The 25,857-nt window shown below is 39.1% G+C and overlaps 1 protein-coding gene across 2 annotated transcripts in view; it reads right to left on the reverse strand.

Annotated features, from left to right (window-relative positions):
- crb1 (crumbs cell polarity complex component 1) overlaps positions 1 to 25,857 on the reverse strand; it is a 98,224-nt gene that overhangs the window by 69,660 nt on the left and 2,707 nt on the right. Inside the window, exons 2-4 of one of the 2 annotated variants that reach the window (XM_062028416.1) lie at positions 16,593 to 16,829; positions 6,577 to 6,772; positions 6,329 to 6,468 (exon numbers count right to left, since the gene is read on the reverse strand). In XM_062028416.1, the coding sequence (XP_061884400.1) occupies positions 6,329 to 6,468; positions 6,577 to 6,772; positions 16,593 to 16,829 (573 nt within the window). Of the gene's footprint in view, positions 1 to 1,920; positions 2,043 to 6,328; positions 6,469 to 6,576; positions 6,773 to 16,592; positions 16,830 to 25,857 lie in introns of those variants that run through there. The other variant, XM_062028417.1, reaches the window with a different exon arrangement.

Consider the following 25,857-nt stretch of genomic DNA (forward strand, 5'->3'; position numbering starts at 1 on the left):
AAGTAATTGTTGTTGGCTCTCACAAAATCCAAATTATTTGCATTGTTGTTAGTGAGGAAGGCAGCACGGAGGGACAGGAGTTAGTGCATATGCCTCACAATTCGAAGGTCTTGAGTTCAATCCCGAGCTCGGGATCTTTCTGTGTGGAGTTTGCTTGTTCTCCCCGTGACTGCGTGGGTTCTTTCCGGGTACTCTGGCTTCCTCCCACCTCCAAAGACATGCACCTGGGGATAGGTTGATTGGCAATACTAAATTGGCCCTAGTGTGTGAATGTTGTCTGTCTATCTGCGTTGGCCCTGCGACGAGGTGGCGACTTGTCCAGCGTGTACCCCGCCTTCCGCCCAAAATGCAGCTGAGATAGGCACCAGTATCCCCCGTGACCCAGAAAGGGACAAAGCGGTAGAAAATGGATGGATGGATATCAAAACGCACATCGTTATCTGGTGAAAAACACGGCAAAAAAGGGCCGTGTTTATATCGGCCGTGTTTGAACATCCTGGTAGTAACGGACATGAGAACGATTGAATCCGTACGGTGATCATTGAATTATGTGAGTATTTAATCAAAAATACATATTTAATGTAACATCTATCAATTGATTCCATTGATATTTTTTTCAAGCTCTCCTTGCAAAGAGCTGCAAACACACAAACAGCTGTCAAGCTCTCTGACACGTCACAGTTTCACAAACACATGACTCTAAACATCACGAATAATAACATCAGGGTGATTATAATAACAAGTCAAACAAAGTTTAATCTACGGAAGTAGCTGTTGTAGCGTGCATAAGTTCACGTGACGAGCACTGCCTGGATGGATACAAATGTTTCAAATTTAAAGTGTTATCTTTTCCATGGATGTCAAGGACATCCACAAATGTTAGTAAGCCTCCATACGCCAGCTTTCAAGGAAAAGAGACATCACGGCAAAGTCCGCCTCATTAGTAATGAGCCTGCCATCATCGACACTTAAGCACTTTTGCCTAACTTACGTGGGGAGGGCATGTTCGCTGGCTGGATGGGAGAATACGAAAAGGAGAAGTGGGTAACTTCAAGCGTGTAAAAAAAACACTTAAGCGCAGAAGGGGAGAATAGGGCTCTAAGTGAACACTAAAGTCAAAAGTATTCAGTCATAGTTATTGATTCATTAACTAATCAGTCATGAGTTATGTGCACAAAAACACGACCTTACTTGAAAACTTAAGAAAAATAAGTAATTTGGGTAACACTTTAGTACTTATTAACATGCAAATTAGTAACATATTGGCTTAATTAGTCATTATTAAGTACTTATTAATGCCTTATTCTGCATGGCCTTATTATACAACCAACCCCAACCCTAATACTCTAACCCTAACCCTAACCAAATAACTCTAAATTAAGTCTTTGTTACTTAGAATATGTTCCCCTAGTGTCCAAATAACTCTAAATCAAGTCTTTGTTATTTAGAATATGTTCCCCATACTAAAGTGTTACCGTAATTTGTGTACCCACTACATAACAGAATTAAAATATTCCTCTATACTGTATATGGTTGAACGGTGCGTTGTGTACTTCTTGTATCTAATAACTAGTGCAAATTAGCTGGGTAAGCAAGCATCTATAGAAACAGTGAACAATCCCCTTCTTTGTAGTTATACTCTTAGACTGAATGTTACCAGATTCTATTAGCTTACATGAAAAAATACCAAGCAAGTATTTCCACATTACTCAGAATAGCCACTTGACTAGTCCACGTGGTTACTTGCTTAACTCACCCCCGTTCTGTACAGTATTATCCTCTTACCATTGCTTATCGTGTTTGTATACAGTATATTTACAAAACTAGTAAAATAACAAGTATCCCCCTTATGATAAGCAGACATCAGACTCGCTTTACACATTTAAGAAAAAACAGCAATTACTAAAAAGAAGCCATTACCTGTTCCAAGCAACAGAATCGCCCATACCCATGGTGTGTGCTTCCGCATCATCTTGTCACTCTTTCCCCCAGAGATGCCCCCCAAACTTGTTTAAGTGCACCATAGCAGTGAGAGTATGAACAGGCCGTCCCAGAGGAGGTCTGCTCCTTGTCTGCTTCTCTGCACCCGCGCGGGGCTGAATAGTTGGGGACCGGCAAAGCCAGATCCTGAGGATTAAACTAATGCTATTTGGCCACCTTACTGAGTCAGTGCCACAAGCAGGGAGTCCAATTTAGTACACAGCAACCTTCAATAGCAGCTCACAGATTTACTTAAATTCTTTGCAAAACCAAATCGTTTTGTGCAAGACGCAATAATAACAATCAGCTTTTGTAATTCAGGCACATGACAGGAAATAAGCCTGAGCACTGGCAATATCCTGTAGGTATTTATCACAAGCCCTATTGGCATAACTACTACTACTAATAATATTCTCCATTTCTAAATCATTCAATATTACATAACCCTATCTATGGAATTATAACATTTTGAATTTCTCATTTCTTTTCCCTATGCTCATGCTGTAATTTGGCATCCTGGCCTGCAAACGGCTCAGGGACTTACCTACCACTGTGTAATGTCATCAATGGAACGCGCTGAAGTAATTGCACTATTCATCACAATAAGACTACCTGTTGTTCCTGGAGGACAGCTGCAGATCTAGCCTGCAGCATGCCGCGGGTCATAGTGTTCAGGCAGCAGAGGGTCGCTTCCAAAAAGGACCTGCCATGACCTCTCAATGCAGCGGCCTCCGTTTAAACATGGGTTACTGCCACACTCGTTGATGTCTATTTCACACAGGCGTCCCTCAAACCCTAATAAAAAGATACATTGGCATTATTGATATTGTTTGTAGTGTCATGACATGTCACTTTTTGGGGTGTATTACTGTTGTTTTGGGTTTACTTCCTGTTTAGCGCTCTTATTTTGTTCCCACTTCCTGTTGTGTCCTGGTTAGCTCATAGTAACCTCACCCCTGCTTCCTGTTTTTTTCTTTTCACTTGGAGATGATTAGCAATGGTGTTTTTCACCTGCCACTAATGATCATACTTGCCAACCCTACCGATTTTCCCGGGAGACTCCCGAATTTCAGTGCCTCTCCCGAAAATCTCCCGGGGCAACCATTCTCCCGAATTTCTCCCGATTTCCACCCGGATAACAATATTGGGGGTGTGCCTTAAAGGCACTGCCTTTAGCGTCCTCTACAACCTGTCGTCATGTTTGCTTTTCCTCCATACAAACAGCGTGCCGGCCCAGTCACATAATATATGCAGCTTTTACACACACAAGTGAATGCAAGCATACTTGATCAACAGCCATACAGGTCACACTGAGGGTGAGGGTATAAACAACTTTAACACTGTTACAAATATGCGCCACACTGTGAACACAAACAAAACACATTTCGGGAGAACATCCGCACCATAACACAACACAAACACAACAGAACAAATACCCAGAACCCCTTGCAGCACTAACTCTTCCGGGACGCTACAATAGACACCCCCCGCTACCTACAAACACCCCCCATCTCCCGAATTTGGTGGTCTCAAGGTTGGCAAGTATGCTAATGATCACCACAGGACTTTATAAGACAGTCTCACAGGTTAGCCATTGTGGGATAATTGTTGGAGTCATGGTAACTCCATGCGTCCCGCTTTGCTATTCTTTTTGTTGTGAGCTCTTTATAAAGTTTAGCCCGATATGCACTGCTATTGCTGTGCTTTTCTGTACGTTTCCCTGCTGCACCCTACTTTGGTTTTGTACATTAAATACTCTTTACAACTTTACAACTACCGCTACAACAAGCAGAACGTAACACTGAGTAGAGGTAATAGTACTGCAATGGTCCAAAACATGCTTTTGCCTTTAAAGAAATAATCATTGGGTTGATGTAATAACATAATCGTCAAATTGTCGATGAAAAGCAAAACAAATATGTTTAGAAATACAAATAACTAGGGATGTCCGATAATATTGGACTGCCGATATTATCGGCCGATAAATGCTTTTAAATGTATTATCGGTATCGGTTTCAAAATGATCGGTATCGGTTTCAAAAAGTAAAATGTATGACTTTTTAAAACGCCGCTGTGTACACGGACGTAGGTAGAAGTACAGAGCGCCAAATAAACCTTGAAGGCACTGCCTTTGCGTGCCGGCCCAATCACATAATATCTACGGCTTTTAACACACACAAGTGAATGCCATGCATACTTGATCAACAGCCATACAGGTCACACTGAGGGTGACGGTATAAACAACTTTAACACTGTTACAAATATGCGCCACACTGTGAACCCACACCAAACAAGAATGACAAACACATTTTGGGAGAACATCCGCACTGTAACACAACATAAACACAACAGAACAAATACGCAGAACCCCTTGCAGCACTAACTCTTCCGGGACACTACAATATACACCCCTCGCTACACCCCCCCCCCCCCCTCCCCCAACCTTGCCCACCTCAACCTCTTGACGCTCTCTCAGGGAGAGCATGTCCCAAATTCCAAGCTGCTGTTTTGAGGCATGTTAAAAAAATAATGCACTTTGTGACTTCAATAATAAATATGGCAGTGCCATGTTGACATTTTTTTCCATAACTTGAGTTGATTTATTTTGGAAAACCTTGTTGCATTGTTTAATGCATCCAGCGGGGCATCACAACAAAATTAGGCATAATAATGTGTTAATTCCACAACTGTATATATCGGTATCGGTTGATATCGGTATTGGTAAATAAGAGTTGGACAATATCGGAATATCGGATATCGGCAAAAAAGCCATTATCGGACATCTCTACAAATAACGTTTTTCCTGTTACTACTTTTTGTCATTTGTTTCACTGTCACAAACAAGATGCCAGCATTCACACATGTAATTACCCTGACTGTCCTTACAGGTGGTGCTGTTGAAGCAGGGATCTGTGAGCGCATTTAGATATGGGAAGGGCCCGCAGCGGCATTCCCTGCTCCTTGAGAAGAGCGATACATAAACTATATTGCCAAAAGTATGTGGCCACCTGCCTTGACTCACATATGAACTTGAAGTGCCATCCCATTCCTAACCCATAGGGTTCAATATGATGTCGGTCCACCTTTTGCAGCTATTACAGCTTCAACTCTTCTGGGAAGGCTGTCCACAAAAAATATATATATATATATATATATATATTTTTTTTTTTTTACATAAATAAATACAATCATGTGTGCTTACGGACTGCATCCCTGCAGACTGTATTGATCTATATTGATATATAATGTATATATTGTGTTTTTATGTTGATTTCATAAAAAAATAAAAAAAATAAAAAAAATAAAAACAATTTTAATTATTTTTTTTAATTTCTTGTGCGGCCCGGTACCAATCGGTCCGCGGCCCAGTGGTTGGGGACCACTGCTCTACACCACTGCATCCGCTGCTTTGCATTGGAGTTGGTGATGTATGGCTTAGATACAGCTGCTCAGCCATGGAAACCCATTCCATGAAGCTCTCTGCTTACTGTACGTGGGCTAATTGGAAGGTCACATGAAGTTTGGAGCTCTGTAGCAACTGACTGTGCAGAAAGTTTTTGCACTATGTGTTTCAGCATCCGCTGACCCTCTCTGTCAGTTTATGTGGCCTACAACTTGGTGGCTGACTTGCTGTTGTTCCCAAACTCTTCACTTTTCTTATAATAAAGTTGACTTTGGAATATTTAGAAGCGAGGAAATTTCCCGCCTGGATTTGTTGCACAGGTAGCATCCTATGACAGTTCCACGCTGGAAATCACTGAGAGCGGCCCATTCTTTCACAAATATTTGTAGAAACAGTCTCCATGCCTAAGTTCTTGATTTTATACACCGGGCCAAGTGATCAGCACACCTGATTCTCATCATTTGGATGGATTACCAAATATTTTTGGCAATATAATGTATATCAGTCTATGATGTCTCTGCTCTAAATTTGTCTCTTTTTGAAAAAAGAGTATTTAAAGAGATCTGATTATTTACTGAATGTAGTGAAAACGTTACCAAGCAGGCAACACTGATCCCTCCTGCTCTGTCTTTTTATTCCCTGGCAGACAAGGTGCGACATAATGTGTTTAGGGCGGAAAAAATAGCAGCAGATTTTATTTGTGAATTGACTGGAAACACTAATAACATTCAGTTTTGATCAATATTGTTGGAGAGTTTATCATTGTGGTTGCAGTTCACAGTGGCATATCAACCTGTGGTAGAGCTACATGTATACCCTTTGACAACTCTAGGATTTCCTCTCATGCTCTTACCAACCAGCAAACAAAGTCAATATAAGTATATACCTTTTTAATCGTATAATTCCAATATTTCAATATATTAGTGTATGGAAAGTGTAATTTACCTGGCCAGCATTCACAGATGTAATTACCCTGACTGTCCTTACAGATGGCGCTGTTGAAGCAGGGTTCAGAGTCGCACTGTGGCTTTGGGCCCTCGCAGTGTTTGCCAGTGAAGGCAGTGTGTGAGCAGTCACAGCTGTATCTGGGACACAATCACATTACATCAACCCTAGTGTAACCAAATTAACTCCAATATGTCTTCTTCGGAACTTGGTAATAGGCTTGCAAAGCTTTCGGCCAGTCGACTTACTGGTCCACACCGTCTATGCACAGAGCTCCGTTTTGGCATGGCTCGTCCTGGCACTCATCTATGTTGATTTCACACCGGTGTCCTTGGTAACCGGGTGGACAGGTGCAAATGAAGCCACCAGCATCGCCGTGGCAACTGCCGGCATTGAGACACGGCTGTGATTGACACTCATCAATCGGGACCTCACAAGTGGCCCCTGAGACAATGAAAGCAAGACAGATATCAGAAGAGAGAAAGGGAGGAGCTTTAATGTGGACTGGCTGTGATCATTCGTGCTTTTATACCACATCAGCTGTGTGCTGGAACAAAAACACTATTGTTTACTATATCCCCTCACTTTATGCCCACAAGAACGGGTCCAAGTGCAGTTTGAGCAAGAAGAAAACATATGTTTAAGCAACTTTCAGAACAATAATCTATTCTCCATTTGTGTCTTTTACTGTTATAGGGGATGGAGGTACTGCATAACTTGTAGTGAACAGATGAATGACAATGGCTGGGTAAAGTCAACAAATTGATAGAGTAAACTTTGTGATAAATACTTCAGTTTCAGTTTATTTCCAACATGCAATTAATCACACATTTCCAGTTGTTTCATTACAGCACGTCAGAAAAAGAGTAGGAAGAAACAGCTTATTTAATCCTACCCTTTTTCATAACATAGCAATTTTATCCAGTTTCCTTGTTCTCTGTAACAGAACATTGAACAAATAGATAATAAATAGATAATATACCATAGTAAGCAAACAAATATTAAATACAAAAATAATCTTGGTCTCAAAAAAAAAAAAATGGTTCAAGATGTTCATCATAATTCTTGCTCTGTATACTTTGTGAACACTTGTAGTTTGAACAGTCTCTTAAACTGAATCATATTGGTGCTTTGTTTGATTTCTTTCCATTCCATAATTTAATTCTTCATACTGATATCCTAAAGGTTTTAAGTGTTGTATGAGCATAAAAATGTTTTAAATTAGATTTTCCTCTAATGTTATATTCCTCCTCTTTTGTTGAGAAGAATTGTTGTACATTCTTGGGTAGCAGGTTATAGTTTGCTTTGTGCATAATTTTAGCTGTTTGCAAATGCACCAAATCATTGAATTTCAATATTTGTGATTTAATAAATAAATAATTTGTATGTTCTCTATATCCAAAATTATGTATTATTCTAACTGATCTTTTTTGTAACACAGTTAATGAATGAAGTGCACATTTGTAGTTCTACACAATAACTCAGATATGGTAACACTAGCGAGTAGTAGAGAATATGAAGTGATTTTTGGTCTAGAACATGTTTTGCTTTATTCATTATTGACGTGTTTCTTGCTACTTAATGTTGTATATTTTTACATGAGATTTCCAATTCATTTTATCATCTATTATTACACCCAAAAATTTGTTTTTTTTACCCTTTCAATATCTACTCTGTCTATTTGTATTTGTGTCTGACTTTCCCTTCTACTGTTACCAAATAGCATTATTTTAGTCTTACTGAAATTCAAAGATAGTCTGTTTTTGTCAAACCATCTTTTTAATTTGTACATTTCTTCTGTTATTATTTGTATTAGCTTCTCCTGAACAAAATGCAGTTGTATCATCTGCAAATAATACTAACTTTAAGTCTTTTGTAACTTTACAAATGTCATTTATATATAGATTGAACAATTTTGGTCCAAGTATTGATCCCTGAGGTACACCACAAAATACTTTGGGCACCTCACGATTCAATGTAGTGGCTACGATTTCGTTATAAATTGATTACTGATGCATCTTTAACTTATTACACTTTGACCCCGCTCCCCTGTCCCCATAAGCACGCAACTTAAAGAGGTGTGTTGTATCTACCCATGCATATCTATGGCTCACAGAGTTGTCGCAACGTGGATATTCTTCTCTCTTCTGACTTATTAATCTACAGAGGTACCTCGACTTAAGAGTGTCCCAATTTAAGAGCGTTGTGAGAGCTGTCTGTCAGCTCATTGGGCCCCATTCAACAATAAGTTCCTAACTTTTCCTCTTATCTTTCTTACTAAGTGATTTCCTAAGAGGAGTCCATTCAAATTCATGACGTGTTCTTAAATGGCCAAATTGTTCCCACCTGCTGTTCTTAAGTTGCTGAATGCCAAATGGTTAGCGCGTGCGTGTCTATCATAATTTGCATATCAACACACCCTTTTTCCCCAAATATGAGTATGTAAACACCCTTAATTCCATAATATGCATAGGTAAACGCCCTTAATTCCCCATATAAGGGCACAATTCCGGCGGAAATGCCAAACATCAAACACAAACAGATTACAGAAGAGAAATTCCTATTATCCCGCGGGGGAAATACATAGTGTCAAAACATAAGTTTAAGAAAGTGGGACTGCTGAGGTAGCCTAAAGCATTCAAATAAATATTCGTCACTACGGGCAAATAGGTCTACATGGTCGTGAAATATGCGCTCTCTCCCCGGGGCACGATCTGCGGCATCTTGCAGTAGCAGCAAAAGCATTGCCATTGTGTGAGTTGAGTCTTTTAAAGAGTCACCAATCACTAAATCAACACCCCGGTAATTGATGATTGAGAGTGTGTGTGTGTGTATGCGTGTGCGTGTATTTTGAAATGTCTAAATATTGCTCATTTTGCTATATGTCTGTCTGTCTTATCTATCTATCTATATATCTCTATATCTCTCTCTATATATTTCTATCTATCTATCTATCTATCTATCTATCTATCTATCTATCTATCTATCTATCTATCTATCTATGATATTAATTTAACATTAGACAATAGAAGTAAGGGAACTTGTCACACTTAAGAACAAATACGCCACCCTAAGAGTGCTCTGGAGCACTCTTAGATTTTGTTCTTACCTACGAACAAATCCCAGCTAAGAAAACATTGGTGGATACAAAAATCTTCTTAAAAACTTCGTAAGTGGGCCTAAGAACAAAATTTGTTCTTAAGAACGGTTGCTGAATGGGGCCCAATGTTATGCTTTAAGTTGCGAGCAAAAATATCACCCCGCCATTAGTTGGCATAGCAAATGTCACAGTAAACCCCGTAAGATCCACCCAAAACATCTGGGGCCTCATGTAAAGAGAAATGCGTGACTTTCCTAATAAAAATGGATTCATTCAGAAAAAAGTATACGCAAGTTAAAAATTCTGATGTGTTCGCAAGCACAAATCCAAGCACATTTATTTGTAACATCGCAGTCTACTTGGAACTGATCCGAGATGTCTGCAAGGCTTCACACGCCCAGAGCATGCCCCCTTCCTTATAAATACACAAATCATATTGAACGTAGATATTTGACAGAGAACTGCCAAATCAGGACTCAGTAGGAGGTGCTTCTTTCTCCTGCTACGGAAAACAGCACACAAGCTTTAAAAAAAAAATGGTTTGGCATCATGAAAAGGGTGAAGAAGAAAATGGATGTACATTGCCAAAACAGACGAGCGTTTGAAAAGATAATCACAGAAACTGTCCTCTTCCTCCCTCAACAGAGCTTGTGTGTGTCCCTACCGAGTCTGGAAGCCCAATTATTTAAAGGAAGAAATTAGAGATGTCCGATATTGGCTTTTTTGCCGATATCCAATATTCCGATATTGTCCAACTCTTAATTACCGATTCCGATATCAACCGATACCGATATATACAGTCGTGGAATTAACACATTATAATGCATAATTTTGTTGTGATGTCCCGCTGGATGCATTAAACAATGTAACAAGGTTTTCCAAAATAAATCAACTCAAACTATGGAAAAAAGTGCCAACATGGCACTGCCATATTTATTATTGAAGACACAAAGTGCATTATTTTTTTTAACATGCCTCAAAACAGCAGCTTGGAATTTGGGACATGCTCTCCCTGAGAGAGCGTTAAGAGGTTGAGGTGGGGGAGGTGGGGGTGTAGGGGTTAGCGAGGGGTGTATATTTTAGCGTCCCGGAAGAGTTAGTGCTGCAAGGGGTTCTGGGTATTTGTTCTGTTGTGTTTATGTTGTGTTACGGTGCGGATGTTCTCCCGAAATGTGTTTGTCATTCTTGTTTGGTGTGGGTTCACAGTGTGGCGCATATTTGTAACAGTGTTAAAGTTGATTATACTTCCACCCTCAGTGTGACCTGTATGGCTGTTGACCAAGTATACATGCATTCACTTGTGTGTGTGAAAAGCCGTAGATATTATGTGATTGGGCCGGCACGAAAAGGCAGTGCCTTTTAAGGTTTATTGGCGCTCTGTACTTCTCCCTACGTCCGTGTACACAGCGGCGTTTTAAAAAGTCATACATTTTACTTTTTGAAACCGATACCGATAATTTTGAAACCGATACCGATAATTTCCGATATTAAATTTTAAAGCATTTATCGGCCGATAATATCGGCAGTCCGATATTATCGGAAATCTCTAGAAGAAATCATCAAAAACATGAAAAAGTATGGAGTTGACTTGTCGATGCAATTCCAACGTATCACTGCTAGTCTGCACCATACTGAAGCAGAATGAGTCTAATGTCAGCCAATAATGTTAAAATAATATCTAAACAGCAGACATTTATTCATGAAAATGTGAAAGCAGCTGGAAGGGGATACCGTTGAAGTCCACTTTCCAAGATAAATGCTCTACAGTATTACGGTAATATTAGTGTTACTTAATAGAATAATAATTTTAGTAGATAGATGTTTGTACTACATTCTATTGTGTTGTTTTCATACCATAGTTCTAATATAAAATGTGTTTTTTATTTTTTAAAAGGTATGTTACATGTTAAAATGGTGCTGTTTTTTGGGGTGGTGGGGGGACAAGCACCAAGATGGCGATTATTTCAATGGGAGACACTGATTTGAGTTAGGAGCGACGTCACAGAACCAATTAAACTTGTAAGTTAAAGTATTACTGTATTTGCTAATTTCCTCTCCTGCAGTTAGTTCTTTCAGTTGGACCTCTATTGAAGTGAACAAAGCACTTTTGTTGTTTCACTACTTCACATTAAGATAGCTTAGCGGCTAGCATGGTTTCTCGTCTACTCCCACTGTGTTTTACTCTGTGGGCATCCGCGCTGATTATACACTTTACAACCGTCTGCATTACTTTAATTAACACATTTAAATCATCAATATGTGTATAATATGTAAACATCAATGGATGTTTGTCCATCGGTTCAAAATTATCTACGTCCGAATTGCGATGTATCTAAGAAGCGATCATATCCCCCAACTTTAGTAAAATACCTTCTCATTTGAGTCTTGCTAGTTTTTATTTTGACTATTTTTATAAGTCACACAAATTGTGTGCCTTATCAAAACTCTGCTGCTTTAGTTCTAATGCTTGTGATTTACACTGCTTCCTTAGTCCATAGGCTCCGATCCCGTGGGTGCTTCGGGGCCGAGTACCCACGTGGGATTGATGGAAACTTTTCAATCTTTAAAATAATTTTTGATAAATCAATCTTGTCGTTGTTAATTTTGTGGCGAGTTTGGCCCGTTTTACATAATAAAAAAGTCACAAATCATATGGTCTATAATCAGTGTTGGGACTAACGCGTTACTTTGTAACGCGTTACTGTAACGCCGTAGTTTCGGCGGTAACTAGTAATCTAACGCGTTTTTATATTCAGTAACTCAGTTACCGTTACTACATGATGCGTTATTGCGTTATTTTACGTTATTTTTTATGTAGTATCGGCTAGAAACAAAAAATCTGAGTGTGTTTTATTGGAGCGCTGCAGTGTCGTCCTTCTGATTCTTCCTCTGTCACAAGCCGGAGAAGAAAGACGCGCGCTCTGTGTGTGTCTGGTAGAGATGCGCGGTTTGCGGACACAACCGCGGAGTCCGCGGATAATCCGCGGGTCGGGCGGATGCATGACGAAAAAAATTTATTTTAAATAGATTCGGGCGGGTGGCGGTTGAACCAATTCGGAAATATATATACATAGTTAAATGTTGTTACCCACATACGAAAAACGAGCAGCACTCTTTGAAACAGGCAATTATTCATCAGGCACTGCTGCAGCTGTCACGCCAAATGTCTTTCCCCCTACAAAAACCTCCCCCCCCCCCCCCCATTTACTTCCGGAGCTGCGTCCAATAAAGTCACAAAGTTGCCGGGGGTCCTTAACCGGCACGCCACTGTCCTGTTTGGCGCCTGTACAAAAAAAAAACAATAATCGATTTCTTCAGATTCCAGCAGCTGTCAAAGACGAAGTATCCTTCCAGCGACGGGCAGTCAAAGCCGAAGTGCTATCGATCGCTGTCAATGACGTAAGAGGAAACATGACCACGGAAGTAAATGGGGGCGGGGGAAGGTTTTTGTAGGAGGAAGAAATTTGGCGTGACACAGCACACCACAACACAACACAACAGTAGAAGAAGAAACAAATTAAAAAATGGCAACGCCGGCAGCAAACGTGGTACGCGACAAACTAAAAAAGGGAATACTAAAGACCAGGGGAAAAAAATAACAATAATAGTCAACACTTTCTTAATGGAAATGACAATAATATTATAATAATGATAAATAATTTTATCACGCATTAATATCTGTTAGCCTCTAATGCGTGGCCAAGTGATATTAATGCGTGGCACGCATTGAATGTCTCTGCTGCATTGGATCAGTCTCCTTTCTTTAACCGGCAAAAGCTTTCTAACCTCACTAATGCCTTGCATCGTCTATATTAGATAAATAACAACGGGTGGGTGGCGGGTGGCGGGCGGTTGTGGTTTTGATAAAATGTTAGTTCGGGTGGATGACGACTTTTGTGATGCGGTTGCGGATGAAATAATTGCCTATCCGCGCATCTCTAGTGTCTGGGTGTGGGTGTGGGTGTGGGGGGCGGGGGGGCGTGTCTGATCATGGCGGAGCTGCAGTTGAGTTTGTCAACATGTAGATATTCTGACTACTTTTCTTTTGTCGAGCACAAAGAAAATAACATTTTAGTTAAATGTAAGTTGTGTCTTTGATCAAAGATCCCATCTACTGCCCAAAATAGCAATTCAAATCTGCTGAAACAGCTACAAAAGCAACATGCTTCAACGAAGCTAGTAAAGAGAGGCACAGACTCCGATGCCACTTACCCTCCACCACCACCACTTAAAGATTAACTCTGCCTCTGCTCATCATTCAGCACTGAAGGTACACACTCTGTCAATTCTCTTATATACTCTTTCATTCTAGACTTCTAGAGTGTTTGATTATCACATCACTCTAAATGTATAGAATGATTATAAAGTTCACAAACATAAAGAGGGATGCTAGTGGGCCAGACCAATCTTTCCTTTTCTCTAAATTAAAACTGGGGAAATGCGTAGAGTGTTCTGGGCTTCAGACATGATTTTGTTTCAGAATTCCTTGAGAAAAAAAGGCCTGGTTAGGCTTTGTGTATGTCATGTGTGCCTTCCTTGCTTTACAGCTATGTTGTTATTATGCTGTTTGTTACTTATGTATGTTATGTATGTTATGTGTTGGACTTTCACAATATTATGTCAGACCCACTCGACATCCATTGCTTTCGGTCTCCCCTAGAGGGGGGGGGGGGGGGGGGGGGGGGGTTACCCACATATGCGGTCCTCTCCAAGGTTTCTCATAGTCATTCACATTGACGTCCCACTGGGGTGAGTTTTCCTTGCCCGTATGTGGGCTCTGTACCGAGGATGTCGTTGTGGCTTGTACAGCCCTTTGAGACACTTGTGATTTAGGGCTATATAAATAAACATTGATTGATTGATTGATTATGTTGCAGCTATTTAAGATAGTTTTGTCAATTTGTTCTGGCCTGAAATAAATTGGCCCTTTGAAACATATCTTTGTCTTAGTGTGTTGTATGTAGACCACATTGCTTAGCAGAGTTCAGTGATGCAAATGCATGTAAAGTTGATCAACAGATTGTATTATTCTCCAGTGCAATAACAGTACTGAAATGAAGGCTAAAAGGGCATTAATGGGAGCTTTAAAAAAAAAAAGAAGTAAATAAATAGCTACTTTTCACAGTAACGCATTACTTTTTGGTGTAAGTAACTGAGTTACTAACTGAGTTACTTTTGAAATAAAGCAACTAGTAACTGTAAGTAGTTACTGGTTTTCAGTAACTAACCCAACCCTGTCTATAATTAACAAAGCTTAACCAAGATTTAATTGTGCCCGATAATGAACTAATGTCACTTTCATCTTGACTTTGAACACACTGCACACGAGCGAATGAAGCGCATACTTACTCAACAGCCATACATGTCACACTATGAGTGGCATTATGAACAATGCCAACACTGTCATAAACATGTGCCATATAGTGAAACCACACTAAACAACAACGACAAACACATTTTGGAAGAATATTTGCACCGCAACACAACATAAACACTACAGAACAAATTCCCAGAATTCCCTGCAGCACCAACTCTTCCGGGACGCTACAATATAAACAAACGCCATTGGTGGATCTACACCTAACATCCACTGTAATGATACCACGTACAATAGCGTATCTAGTTGTTACTACTATGATGACATCAATATTTTTTAACATCACAAAATCTTCTTTAGTTTTTTTTAAATATTTATATTATATTTATAAACTCAGGAAATATGTCCCTGGACACATGAGGACTTTGAATATGACCAATGTATGATCCTGTAACGACTTGGTATCAGATTGATACCCAAATTTGTGGTATCATCCAAAACTAATGTAAAGTATCAAACAACAGAAGAATAAGTTATTATTACATTTGAACAGAAGTGTAGATAGAACATGTTGAAAGAGAAAGTAAGAAGATATTAACAGTAAATGAACAAGTAGATTAATAATTAATTTTCTACCACTTGTCCTTAATAATTTTGATAAAACAATAGAATGGAAAATGACACAATATGTTACTGCATACGTCAGTCAGTCTTTGTTTGTTTACTTACTACTAAAAGACAAGTTGTCTAGTATGTTCACTATTTTATTTACTTTAAACTGTTTCATATTTTACTTTTTTATCCTGTAAAGCGTCTTTGAGTGCTCTGAAAAGCGCTATACTAAACAAAAAATAAAATGTATTATTATTTAAGGACTAAATTGCAATAATAAACATATGTTTCATGTACCGTAATATTTTTGTTAAAATAAAGTTAATAATGACATTTTGTGTGGTCCCCTTTATTTAGAAAACTACCGAAAAGTATCAAAATACTTTTGGTACCGGTACCAGTACCAAAATATTGGTATCGGGACAACACTAATACACACACACCGAGCACCTACTGGCAGAAATGTAGATCGGCGCCTATGTTCCTTACTATTGTTATGAGCAGGATGCTATTGCTGAATTGCAATAGTTTTGAAGAAGGGAGAGAATTGTAAATATTTGCTCCTTGTAGTACCGTATTTTTCGGAGTATAAGTCGCTCCGGAGTATAAGTCGCACCGGTCGAAAATGCATAATAAAGAAGGAAAAAAACATATATAAGTCGCACTGGAGTATAAGTCGCATTTTTGGGGGAAATTTATTTGATAAAACCCAACACCAAGAACAGACATTTGAAAGGCAATTTAAAATAAATAAAGAATAGTGAACAGGCTGAATAAGTGTACGTTATATGAGGCATAAATAACCAACTGAGAACGTGCCTGGGATGTTAACGTAACATATTATGGTAAGAGTCATTCAAATAACTATAACATATAGAACATGCTATACGTTTACCAAACAATCTGTCACTCCTAATCGCTAAATCCCATGAAATCTTATACGTCTAGTCTCTTACGTGAATGAGCTAAATAATATTATTTCATATTTTACGGTAATGTGTTAATAATTTCACACATAAGTCGCTCCTGAGTACAAGTCGCACCCCCCGGCCAAACTATGAAAAAAACTGCGACTTATAGTCCGAAAAATACGGTATATGAAGTATGAAATGCTTTGTATCTATTTTACTGTGAGCGGCTTCAGCTACTAAAGTTCCCCTCAGCCAACTGTTACGTCATTTGGTTTTGTATTTGATGAATGCTGACAAATCCAGCACTGTGTTTTCTTCACTCACCAGTGAACCCAGATGGACATAGACAGGAGTAGCGGCCAACTCTGTCCACACAGGTGGCTCCGTTCATGCACGGCTGAGAAGCACATTCATTGACATCAATCTGACAATGAGCACCTTGGAAGCCCGGCACGCAGAAGCATGCGTAGCCATCCCCACGGATTTGGCACAAGGCTTGGTTTTGGCACGGGTTTGGTGAGCAAAAATCCACAGCTGGGAGCGGTTTCAAAGCTGATGCACCTATAAAACACACAGAATTACAGGTATTAACATACCTGAAACATACCTGTCAACTCTCCCATATCATTGTCATAGTTGACCATATTTTTGGCCAATGGGTGAGAGGTGGAGCTACACCATGGACCTGTTGCCAATCTTTGGCACAGCACAAAAAGACAAACAACCATTCACACCAATGGACAATTTAGAGCAAGGCTATTTAACTGGCGGCCCGGCACCCCCCTGAGTTCAATTGAAAACTTGGGAGACAAACATTTTTGCAGCAATTTCCTAAAAACACTAGAGAGCTCCTGTTGTAGAGAGGAATTTAGACCACTGTACATACATTGGCAGATATTTGCATTGACATTTGAGCCTTGCTAGCAAACATAAAACGCTGGAGTCCAAACTTGTGATTAACATAACTGAGGCGTTCCTCAAGGCACCTGTCAGAATAATTGTATCTAAGTTATCACAAAACATTGTGTTACATTGAGTTCAGCTCGCCCGGCGAGCAGACACAAGCTGTCTTTGATCTTACCAATCAAAAGGCTTGTAAAACTCCACTGTGTAGAATGGGAAGCAACATGAAGGTGTTCTGTTTCTTCGATGTATTGTAATCCACAGAAAGATTTTGTCTTGACCCGAGAACTACAAAGCGGAGAGGAAGCAGGACCAGACTCCACTCAAGGCGACCTTTTTTTTAAACTGTTTTACGACCTTTTCTTTTAACTGTTCTGTAACCAAAGGCGATGGCTGTTTACGACCCCCTCCCTTAGAAACAGCTGTTGCCATGTAATCAGGGTAATTCCAAATAAAAGAGGAGGCGTACAATCTTTCGTCAGAGCGTGGTGGAACTGCGCAAAGAGTACAGTCCAGACGTTTCTCCTGATTGAGCCAAATTTAATTCTGTCTCTTTTTAATTCCTTGCTTCTTGTCTTGTTTAATAGATGTCATCAGTGTTTGAACCTGACAGCACCCCTTTAAGTCCTCTCCTTTTTGGCAGGTACAAATGTATTCCGTAATGTGATTTATGTAACTAAGATGTTGCTATAGCTTTTTTTCGTCAGAGGCAAGGCAAGGCAAGTTTATTTGTATAGCACATTTCAACACAAGGTCATTCAAAGTGCTCCACATAAACATTAAAAGCAACAAGACACAAATAAAAACAGTAAAAACAGTCAATTAAAAGTGAAAACATAAAAAATCAATAATATACTACAATAAAATAAAATAGACCCCCCTTTTTAGACCAGTTGATCTGCCGTTTCTTTTCTTCTCTCCTCTTCTCCCCTGTCCCTTACGAGGGGGAGTTGCATAGGTCCGGTGGCCATGGATGAAGTGCTGGCTGTCCAGAGTCGGGACCACTAGCCTGTGCATCGGTTGGGGACATCTCTGCGCTGCTGACCCGCCTCCGCTCGGGATGGTTTCCTGCTGGCCCCACTATGGGCCCCACTATGGACTGGACTCTCGCTGATGTGTTGGATCCACTGTGGACTGGACTTTCACAATATTATGTCAGACCCACTCGACATCCATTGCTTTCGGTCTCCCCTAGAGGGGGTGGGGGGGTTACCCACAAATGCGGTCCTCTCCAAGGTTTCTCATAGTCATTCACCGACGTCCCACTGGGGTGAGTTTTTCCTTGCCCGTATGTGGGCTCTGTACCGAGGATGTCGTTGTGGCGTTGTGGCTTGTGCAGCCCTTTGAGACACTTGTGATTTAGGGCTATATAAATAAACATTGATTGATTGATTGATTGATAAAATAAAAAGATTGACAGAGTTACAGTGTAGTGAAGGGGGGAGAAAAGGAAAGAGAAAAGAAAAATGGAAATACTGTATGAAATCAGGAATAGTAGGCAAATAAAATAAAAATAAAAACAGATGCAGGAGTAGTCATTTGTTCAACTTCTTGAGTTATATTAGTAGTGTTCCTCAAGGTTCCATTGTAGGTCCTCTCTGTTTAATCATGTGGGCTATTCAACTGGTGGGCTGCAAGTTCAGCTAAACAATTCTTAAAAACCCTAGAGTGCTGTCATTGAGATGATCTTTGACTAGCTTTTTTGCAGAATGCCCTTAAAAACACAGAGGGCTTCTGTAACTCTGATAAAATAGACATACCAAAAACAAATGTCCACTGTAGAGGACATTGGTTCTCAGGAATATACAAAATCAGAGTAATAGTCAAAAGAGAAGTCCAGCCCCCCGGTCTTAAGCTTTCTGGCCTCTACAACAAATTAGTAGAATAAACCGGATTTAGAGTCTCAAGGTAACCGAACATGAATGTTTTTGGAGTGTGAGAAGAAACGGAGTAAGCACTCCTGCTTTTTCAGTTATATCTTACAGAATCTGGCATGATAATCTTGTAGCTTTCCTCATACAAAAGCTTTTTGCAGCATTTTTGTCTAATTATAAGTTTGTTAACTGTAAGGGCCTCTTGATAGCATCATGACTTGCTTCCATGGTAAACCCCTCAATTAATTTCCATGGTGATCACACCAGATGGAGCTTTGGCTTTTTTCTGTTTCTTTCATTTCCAAGAGATTAGTGTCAGTGTTTAAGTGTGTGTTTGGAGCTCTTCAATTATGTCAAATGTTGCTCTACATATTAAGTAGGGATTTGAATCTTTCAAGAATTCACGGTTTGATTTGATTCTGTTTCAATTGAAAATGTATTATCAATTAAAACTGATCCTCGATTCAAAAAATATATAATATTTGGTATAACATGAAAATTAAATATTTTTAAAACATGTTATAGATTACAAAAGCTCCTCTTAGCTGCTGACGTAGGACATATAAGTGCAGCGAGTAAGCGTATATGTCCTTTTAAAAATGTATTCTTAACCCAAACTTTTTGACATGGAGGCCTGATTGGGCTAAAAAAAATTGGCCGGAGGTCAACTGCATGTAAAGTATCAATGTATTTACACATACATAGCCTATACTTAAATATGTGTACATACATACATATATATATATATATATATATATATATAAAAATATATATATATATATATATATACACATATATACATATATACATATATACATATATATATATATATATATATATATATATATATATATATATATATATATATATATATATATATATATATATATATATATATATATATATATATATATATATACTACCGTTCAAAAGTTTGGGGTCACATTGAAATGTCCTTATTTTTGAAGGAAAAGCACTGTACTTTTCAATGAAGATAACTTTAAACTAGTCTTAACTTTAAAGAAATACACTCTATACATTGCTAATGTGGTAAATGACTATTCTAGCTGCAAATGTCTGGTTTTTGGTGCAATATCTACATAGGTGTATAGAGGCCCATTTCCAGCAACTATCACTCCAGTGTTCTAATGGTACAATGTGTTTGCTCATTGGCTCAGAAGGCTAATTGATGATTAGAAAACCCTTGTGCAATCATTTTCACACATCTGAAAACCGTTTAGCTCGTTACAAAAACTACAAAACTGACCTTCCTTTGAGCAGATTGAGTTTCTGGAGCATCACATTTGTGGGGTCAATTAAATGCTCAAAATGGCCAGAAAAAGAGAACTTTCATCTGAAACTCGACAGTCTATTCTTGTTCTTAGAAATGAAGGCTATTCCACAAAATTGTTTGGGTGACCCCAAACTTTTGAACTGTAGTGTGTATATATATATATATATATATATATGTATATATATATATATATATATATATATATATATATATATATATATATATATATATATATATATATATATATATATATATATATATATATATATATATATATATATATATATATATTATATTGATATAATATTATGTAAACTATATTTACATGGCATTTTTCTCTAGAGACTCAACGCGCTTTACATATTAAAAAACATTATGTACATCTTTAAGCTACATTTAAACCAGTGTAAGTGGCACTGGGAGCAGGTGGGTAAAGTGTCTTGCCCAAGGACACAACGACAGTAAATAAGATGGCGGAAACAGGAATTGAACCTGCAACCCTTAATGTATTGTATATATACATACATATATATATATGCATAGTTATATATACTCACATACACACAATGTATATCTATACAGTTCTGAAGTTAGTATACTGATATATATATTAAATATTTGTGTAATGTAATTAAATAAGTATTTAAATAAATTTGATGTCGAAATCACTACAATAACTTCAGTTGTTTCTTTATTGTTATTTATTCCAACTCTGTGTTCTGTCTCAGAGTGATCTGTGATCCCGTTTACACAGCAGTTTTTACACTTTATCGCCAATCGCAATACTTTAATTTTGCATATTAATTTCATACCAAATTGAAGAGGGAAGTTTGCTAAACATGTCAAAAGATTGTCGTATGCATGTTCGAAATAAACTGAAATTGAACTGAATTGAACTAAATTAAGTCTTTTTGTTAGTTTTCTTACGCATTTTAAAGTAATTTAGAGGCAGAATGGTTTGTTCCCATTAGCTACATTGTTAGCCACCTAGAACGAGTCAATTTTTACAAGTTAGAATGCAAAAAAAAATCAAAAACCTTGTCTTCTTGTCTCTCACAAGTACTGTGAACGATAGGCATAAAAAAGCGCAGTTCCCCTGTAAAAACGGCACACTTTATAGATTTTAGCACTTTTAAAGATAAATACTTGAATTGTTACGCAAGTCTGTGACGTCATCGCCACGCGCCATCAGTCATCAAAACAAGAATGGCGAATACCAGAAAAGAAGCGGACGAACGAGAAATGAACAGGCCACCATTGCAGTCCAGTGTGTGAAAACACTTTGGCTTTTGCAAAGACAGATACATCTTAATAAGTCGCTCACTGTTTGTAGGATATGTAAAATATAATAGCAACACAACCGTCGAATTCCACACAATGCCGACCGCCCATCTCAAGCAAATGGTTTCTATCAAAGCATCACTAAATCACGTGATCCAGGCAAAACAAATTGGAAAGACCCAGAAGCACTGCTCTTTATGTTAGGCAGAGCTGCACAATCCGACGAGCCGAGCATTGCGCTTGTGAATGATAAACACTCCTCTTCACTCCAAGAATGATCTTGAAAGGAACTAATTGGTTATTGCATGAATGTGAAGTGGGTTTTGCATGACAACTACAGTAAAATTGCAACATAATGACGCTCTGGAGCACAAATATATCCGCAGCAAACCTCACCCCGAGGGTGTAATCAAGCCGAGTACTGATTTTAAAGATGGAAAAAGTGCAACGACACCCTACAGGAGGCACTTGTGCTTCGTGATTGGTGGAGGACAATCAGTCCTAAAGACAGCTTGCAATGTTCTACAAGAGCAGCCGCGTCTAGAGTGGACTCAGCACGACTGACTTATGAGTGGATGAGGGAAAAGGAAGATGTTTATTGCAGCAGAATTAAGCCAAATGACTCGATCAGTTTTCATAAATAATCTGTGGAGAACAGGGGCACGGCCCAAGTAAGAACCTATTGAAAATTTAATGTGATTTGCCAACAGCTAGATATGAGTTCTGATAAGCGATGAGCATTTGACTTGATCCGTCATCAACCACAGGAAACAAATCAATAATATAATTTAGATGGCAGATGTTAATATGTTGGGTTTCTTTTATCCATAAATAATATTTGTTTAAAACAAACAAATGTAACGAATGGCATGGCTGATATCAGGTTGTTCAGCAAAATAGTTGCGGCTGAGATTGAGTAATATATAATCATATATGGACCTTGTCAATAAGCCTTGGCAAGGGTTTGTAGTTGTCATTTTGACTTCTGGATGTATGTGTGGGTACTCCTAGAATAGCTACAAAATGAGTCATTGAATTGAGTGAAATTAGGGTACAAAAATAACCCTAATAATATATATAAACTAGGGAGCATTTATCGGCCGATAATATCGGCAGTCCGATATTATCGGCCGATAAATGCTTTAAAATGTAATATCGGAAATTATCGGCATTGGTTTAAAAATGATCGATATCGGTTTAAAAAAGTACAATTTATGACTTTTTAAAACGCCGCTATGTACACGGACTTAGGGAGAGGTACAGAGCGCCAATAAACCTTAAAGGCACTTCCTTTGCGTGCCTGCCCAGTCACATAATATCTACGGCTTTTCACACATACAAGTGAATGCAATGCATACTTGGTCAACAGCCATACAGGTCACACTGAGGGTAGCTGTATAAACAACTTTAACACTGTTACAAATATGTGCCACACTGTGAACCCACACCAAACAAGAATGACAAACACATTTCGGGAGAACATCCGCACCGTAACACAACATAAACACAACAGAACAAATACCCAGAACCCCTTGCAGCACTAACTCTTCCGGGACGCTACAATATACACCAATTTCAAGAATCCCCCACAAAATATGGTAAACACCTTAATGGCACAGACAAACACATAAGTAGGGTTGTGCATCATTTGGACAATTGCGGTTCCTGGTTACGTCCCCGATTCCCAACGATTATTGATTCCTATTCTTTTAAAAGGCAGGGTCAAAAATGTACAATGAATTTCCCATGGGGATTTTTCAACCAATAAATAAATATCAATATTTTGAACTTGAACATATTAAGTTAAAGTTAAAGTACCAATGATTGTCACACACACACTAGGTGTGGTGAAATTTGTCCTCTGCATTTGACCCATCCCCTTAATCACCCCCTGGGAGGTGAGGGGAGCAGTGGGCAGCAGCGAAGCCGCGCCCGGGAATTATTTTTGGTGATTTAACCCCCAATTCCAACCCTTGATGCCGAGTGCCAAGCAGGGAGGTAATGGGTCCCATTTTTATAGTCTTTGGTATGACCCGGCCGGGGTTTGAACTCACAACCTACCGATCTCAGGGCAGACACTCTAACCACTGGGCCAATGCAAGTTTCTTTCCACATGGGTACACTTTCACAACATTTTCACTTGGTTTTTAAAGCCTCATAAAAAGAAACAGTTACCCATATCCTGTTGTTTATATGTTGGGTAGGGATGTTCCGATCAGGGTTTTATGCTGCCTCTTTTGATACCGACATGACTGAAATCGCTTCAATACGGATAACATTCATTAACAGTACATTTTTCAATGTATTTATGGTGAGTGCTATTAACAGTGTAACAATATCAACATAATACTTAAACAAGTTACTGATTTTCTTTCATAACATACAATTGTTTGATCAAAACAAAGTCAATATAGTACACAATAACTACACAAAAGCAAAAACTACTATCTACTACTTCTTTTGATTTGATTGATTGAGACTTTTATTAGTAGATTGCACAGTACATATTCCGTACAATTGACCACTAAATGGTAACACCCGAATGAGTTTTTCAATTTGTTTAAGTCGGGGTCCACGTTAATCAATTCATTAATCAATTTAAATCTTTTGGTTTTTGCCCTCGAAGTCCTCCAATTTCTAGAGCCTTCCTTATTCTTTGAGTTTGTAAACAGTAATAAAAACAAGAAGAAAAAAAATCTACCTAATCATTCTAGTATCAATTATATAGTGTTACTACCCATATAGTATCAACACTACCAATTTATGGATCGATTTGTTTTCCCTTTACATGTACGCCATCTGCACTTCCTAATACTAAGTATGTGTTTATTTAATGTTACAAGCTAGTTTAGCGATTAGCTTAGCGATTAGCTTGCCTGCTTCTGCTTGCTCTTCCTCTGTGTCTAACACGTTTAGCCTTGTCCTCCAGTGATTATGATACAATATTTGCCGCAATGGAGATTAGTTTAGGATTATTAATGGAGCACTTAATTTAATAAGGAGTTATAGTTAGCTTGTATTTGCATCTGTGGCATCTATTTCTTTCGATCAGTGGACTTATCATCGGAAATAGGAATCAACGTTTAAAAATTAGGCCCAACACTACTGTAATTCACTGACCATGTTTCTGATAACAACCTGATTAAATTATAAGATTACATGAGTCTCTCTATCTACCCTCTGTTGCCCTACCTGTGTTTCTCTGTCTTTCATTCGCAACCCAACAGAGCCTCAATTTCTCTCTGTGTTTTTTTTCCCTAGGAAGAGTTTTTTTCCTGCCTCCGCTCCCAAGTGCTTGCTCATGTAGGTTTTTTTTTCTTTCGCTTTTTCACTTTGCATAGTAGAGCTATAACTTGCACTTACGACGAACTGTAGTTACTGACAGTGATTTTCTGAAGTGCTTCTGAGCCCACGTCGTGATATCCTTTACACCAGGGGTCTCAAACTCAATTTACCTGGGGGCCACTGGATGCAGAAACTGGGTGAGGCTGGGCCGCAAGAAAAGATTTCTTAAAAAAATCTATCATTCACTTTTTAATGAATTCACCTTATTTGAATGGCTATCCCGCCCTAGCAACATACTTGCCAACCCTCCCGATTTTTCCGGGAGACTCCCGAGTTTCAGTGCCCCTCCCGACAATCTCCCGGGGCAACCATTCTCCCGAATTTGTCCCGATTTTCACCCGGACAAGAATATTAAGGGCGTGCTGTGATAGCACTGCCTTTAACGTCCCCTACAACCTGTCGTCGCGCCCGCTTTCTCACCATACAAACGGCGTGCCGGCTCAGTCACATGTTGTTTGAGGCTTCTGCAGACAAACGTAAGTGACTGCAAGATATACTTGGTCAACAGCCATACAGGTCACACTGAGGGTGACCGTATAGACAACTTTATCACTGTTACAAATATGCGCCACACTGTGAACCCACACCAAACAAGAATGACAAACACATTTCGGGAGAACATCCGCACCATAAGACAACATAGACACAACAGAACAAATGCCCAGAACACCTTGCAGCCCTAACTCTTCCGGGCTACAATAATACACCCCCGCTACCACCAAACCCCGCCCCCTCCAACCTCGCCCACCTCAACCGACGCACGGAGGGGGGAGGGGGGGTTGATGTGTGGGGTGGCAGGGTCGGGGGGGTGCAGGGTTTGGTGGTAGTGGGGGTGTATTATTGTAGCCCGGAAGAGTTAGAGCTGCAAGGTGTTCTGGGTATTTGTTCTGTT

The sequence above is a fragment of the Entelurus aequoreus genome, linkage group LG19, assembly GCF_033978785.1.
Source record: "Entelurus aequoreus isolate RoL-2023_Sb linkage group LG19, RoL_Eaeq_v1.1, whole genome shotgun sequence".
NCBI lineage: Eukaryota > Metazoa > Chordata > Actinopteri > Syngnathiformes > Syngnathidae > Entelurus > Entelurus aequoreus.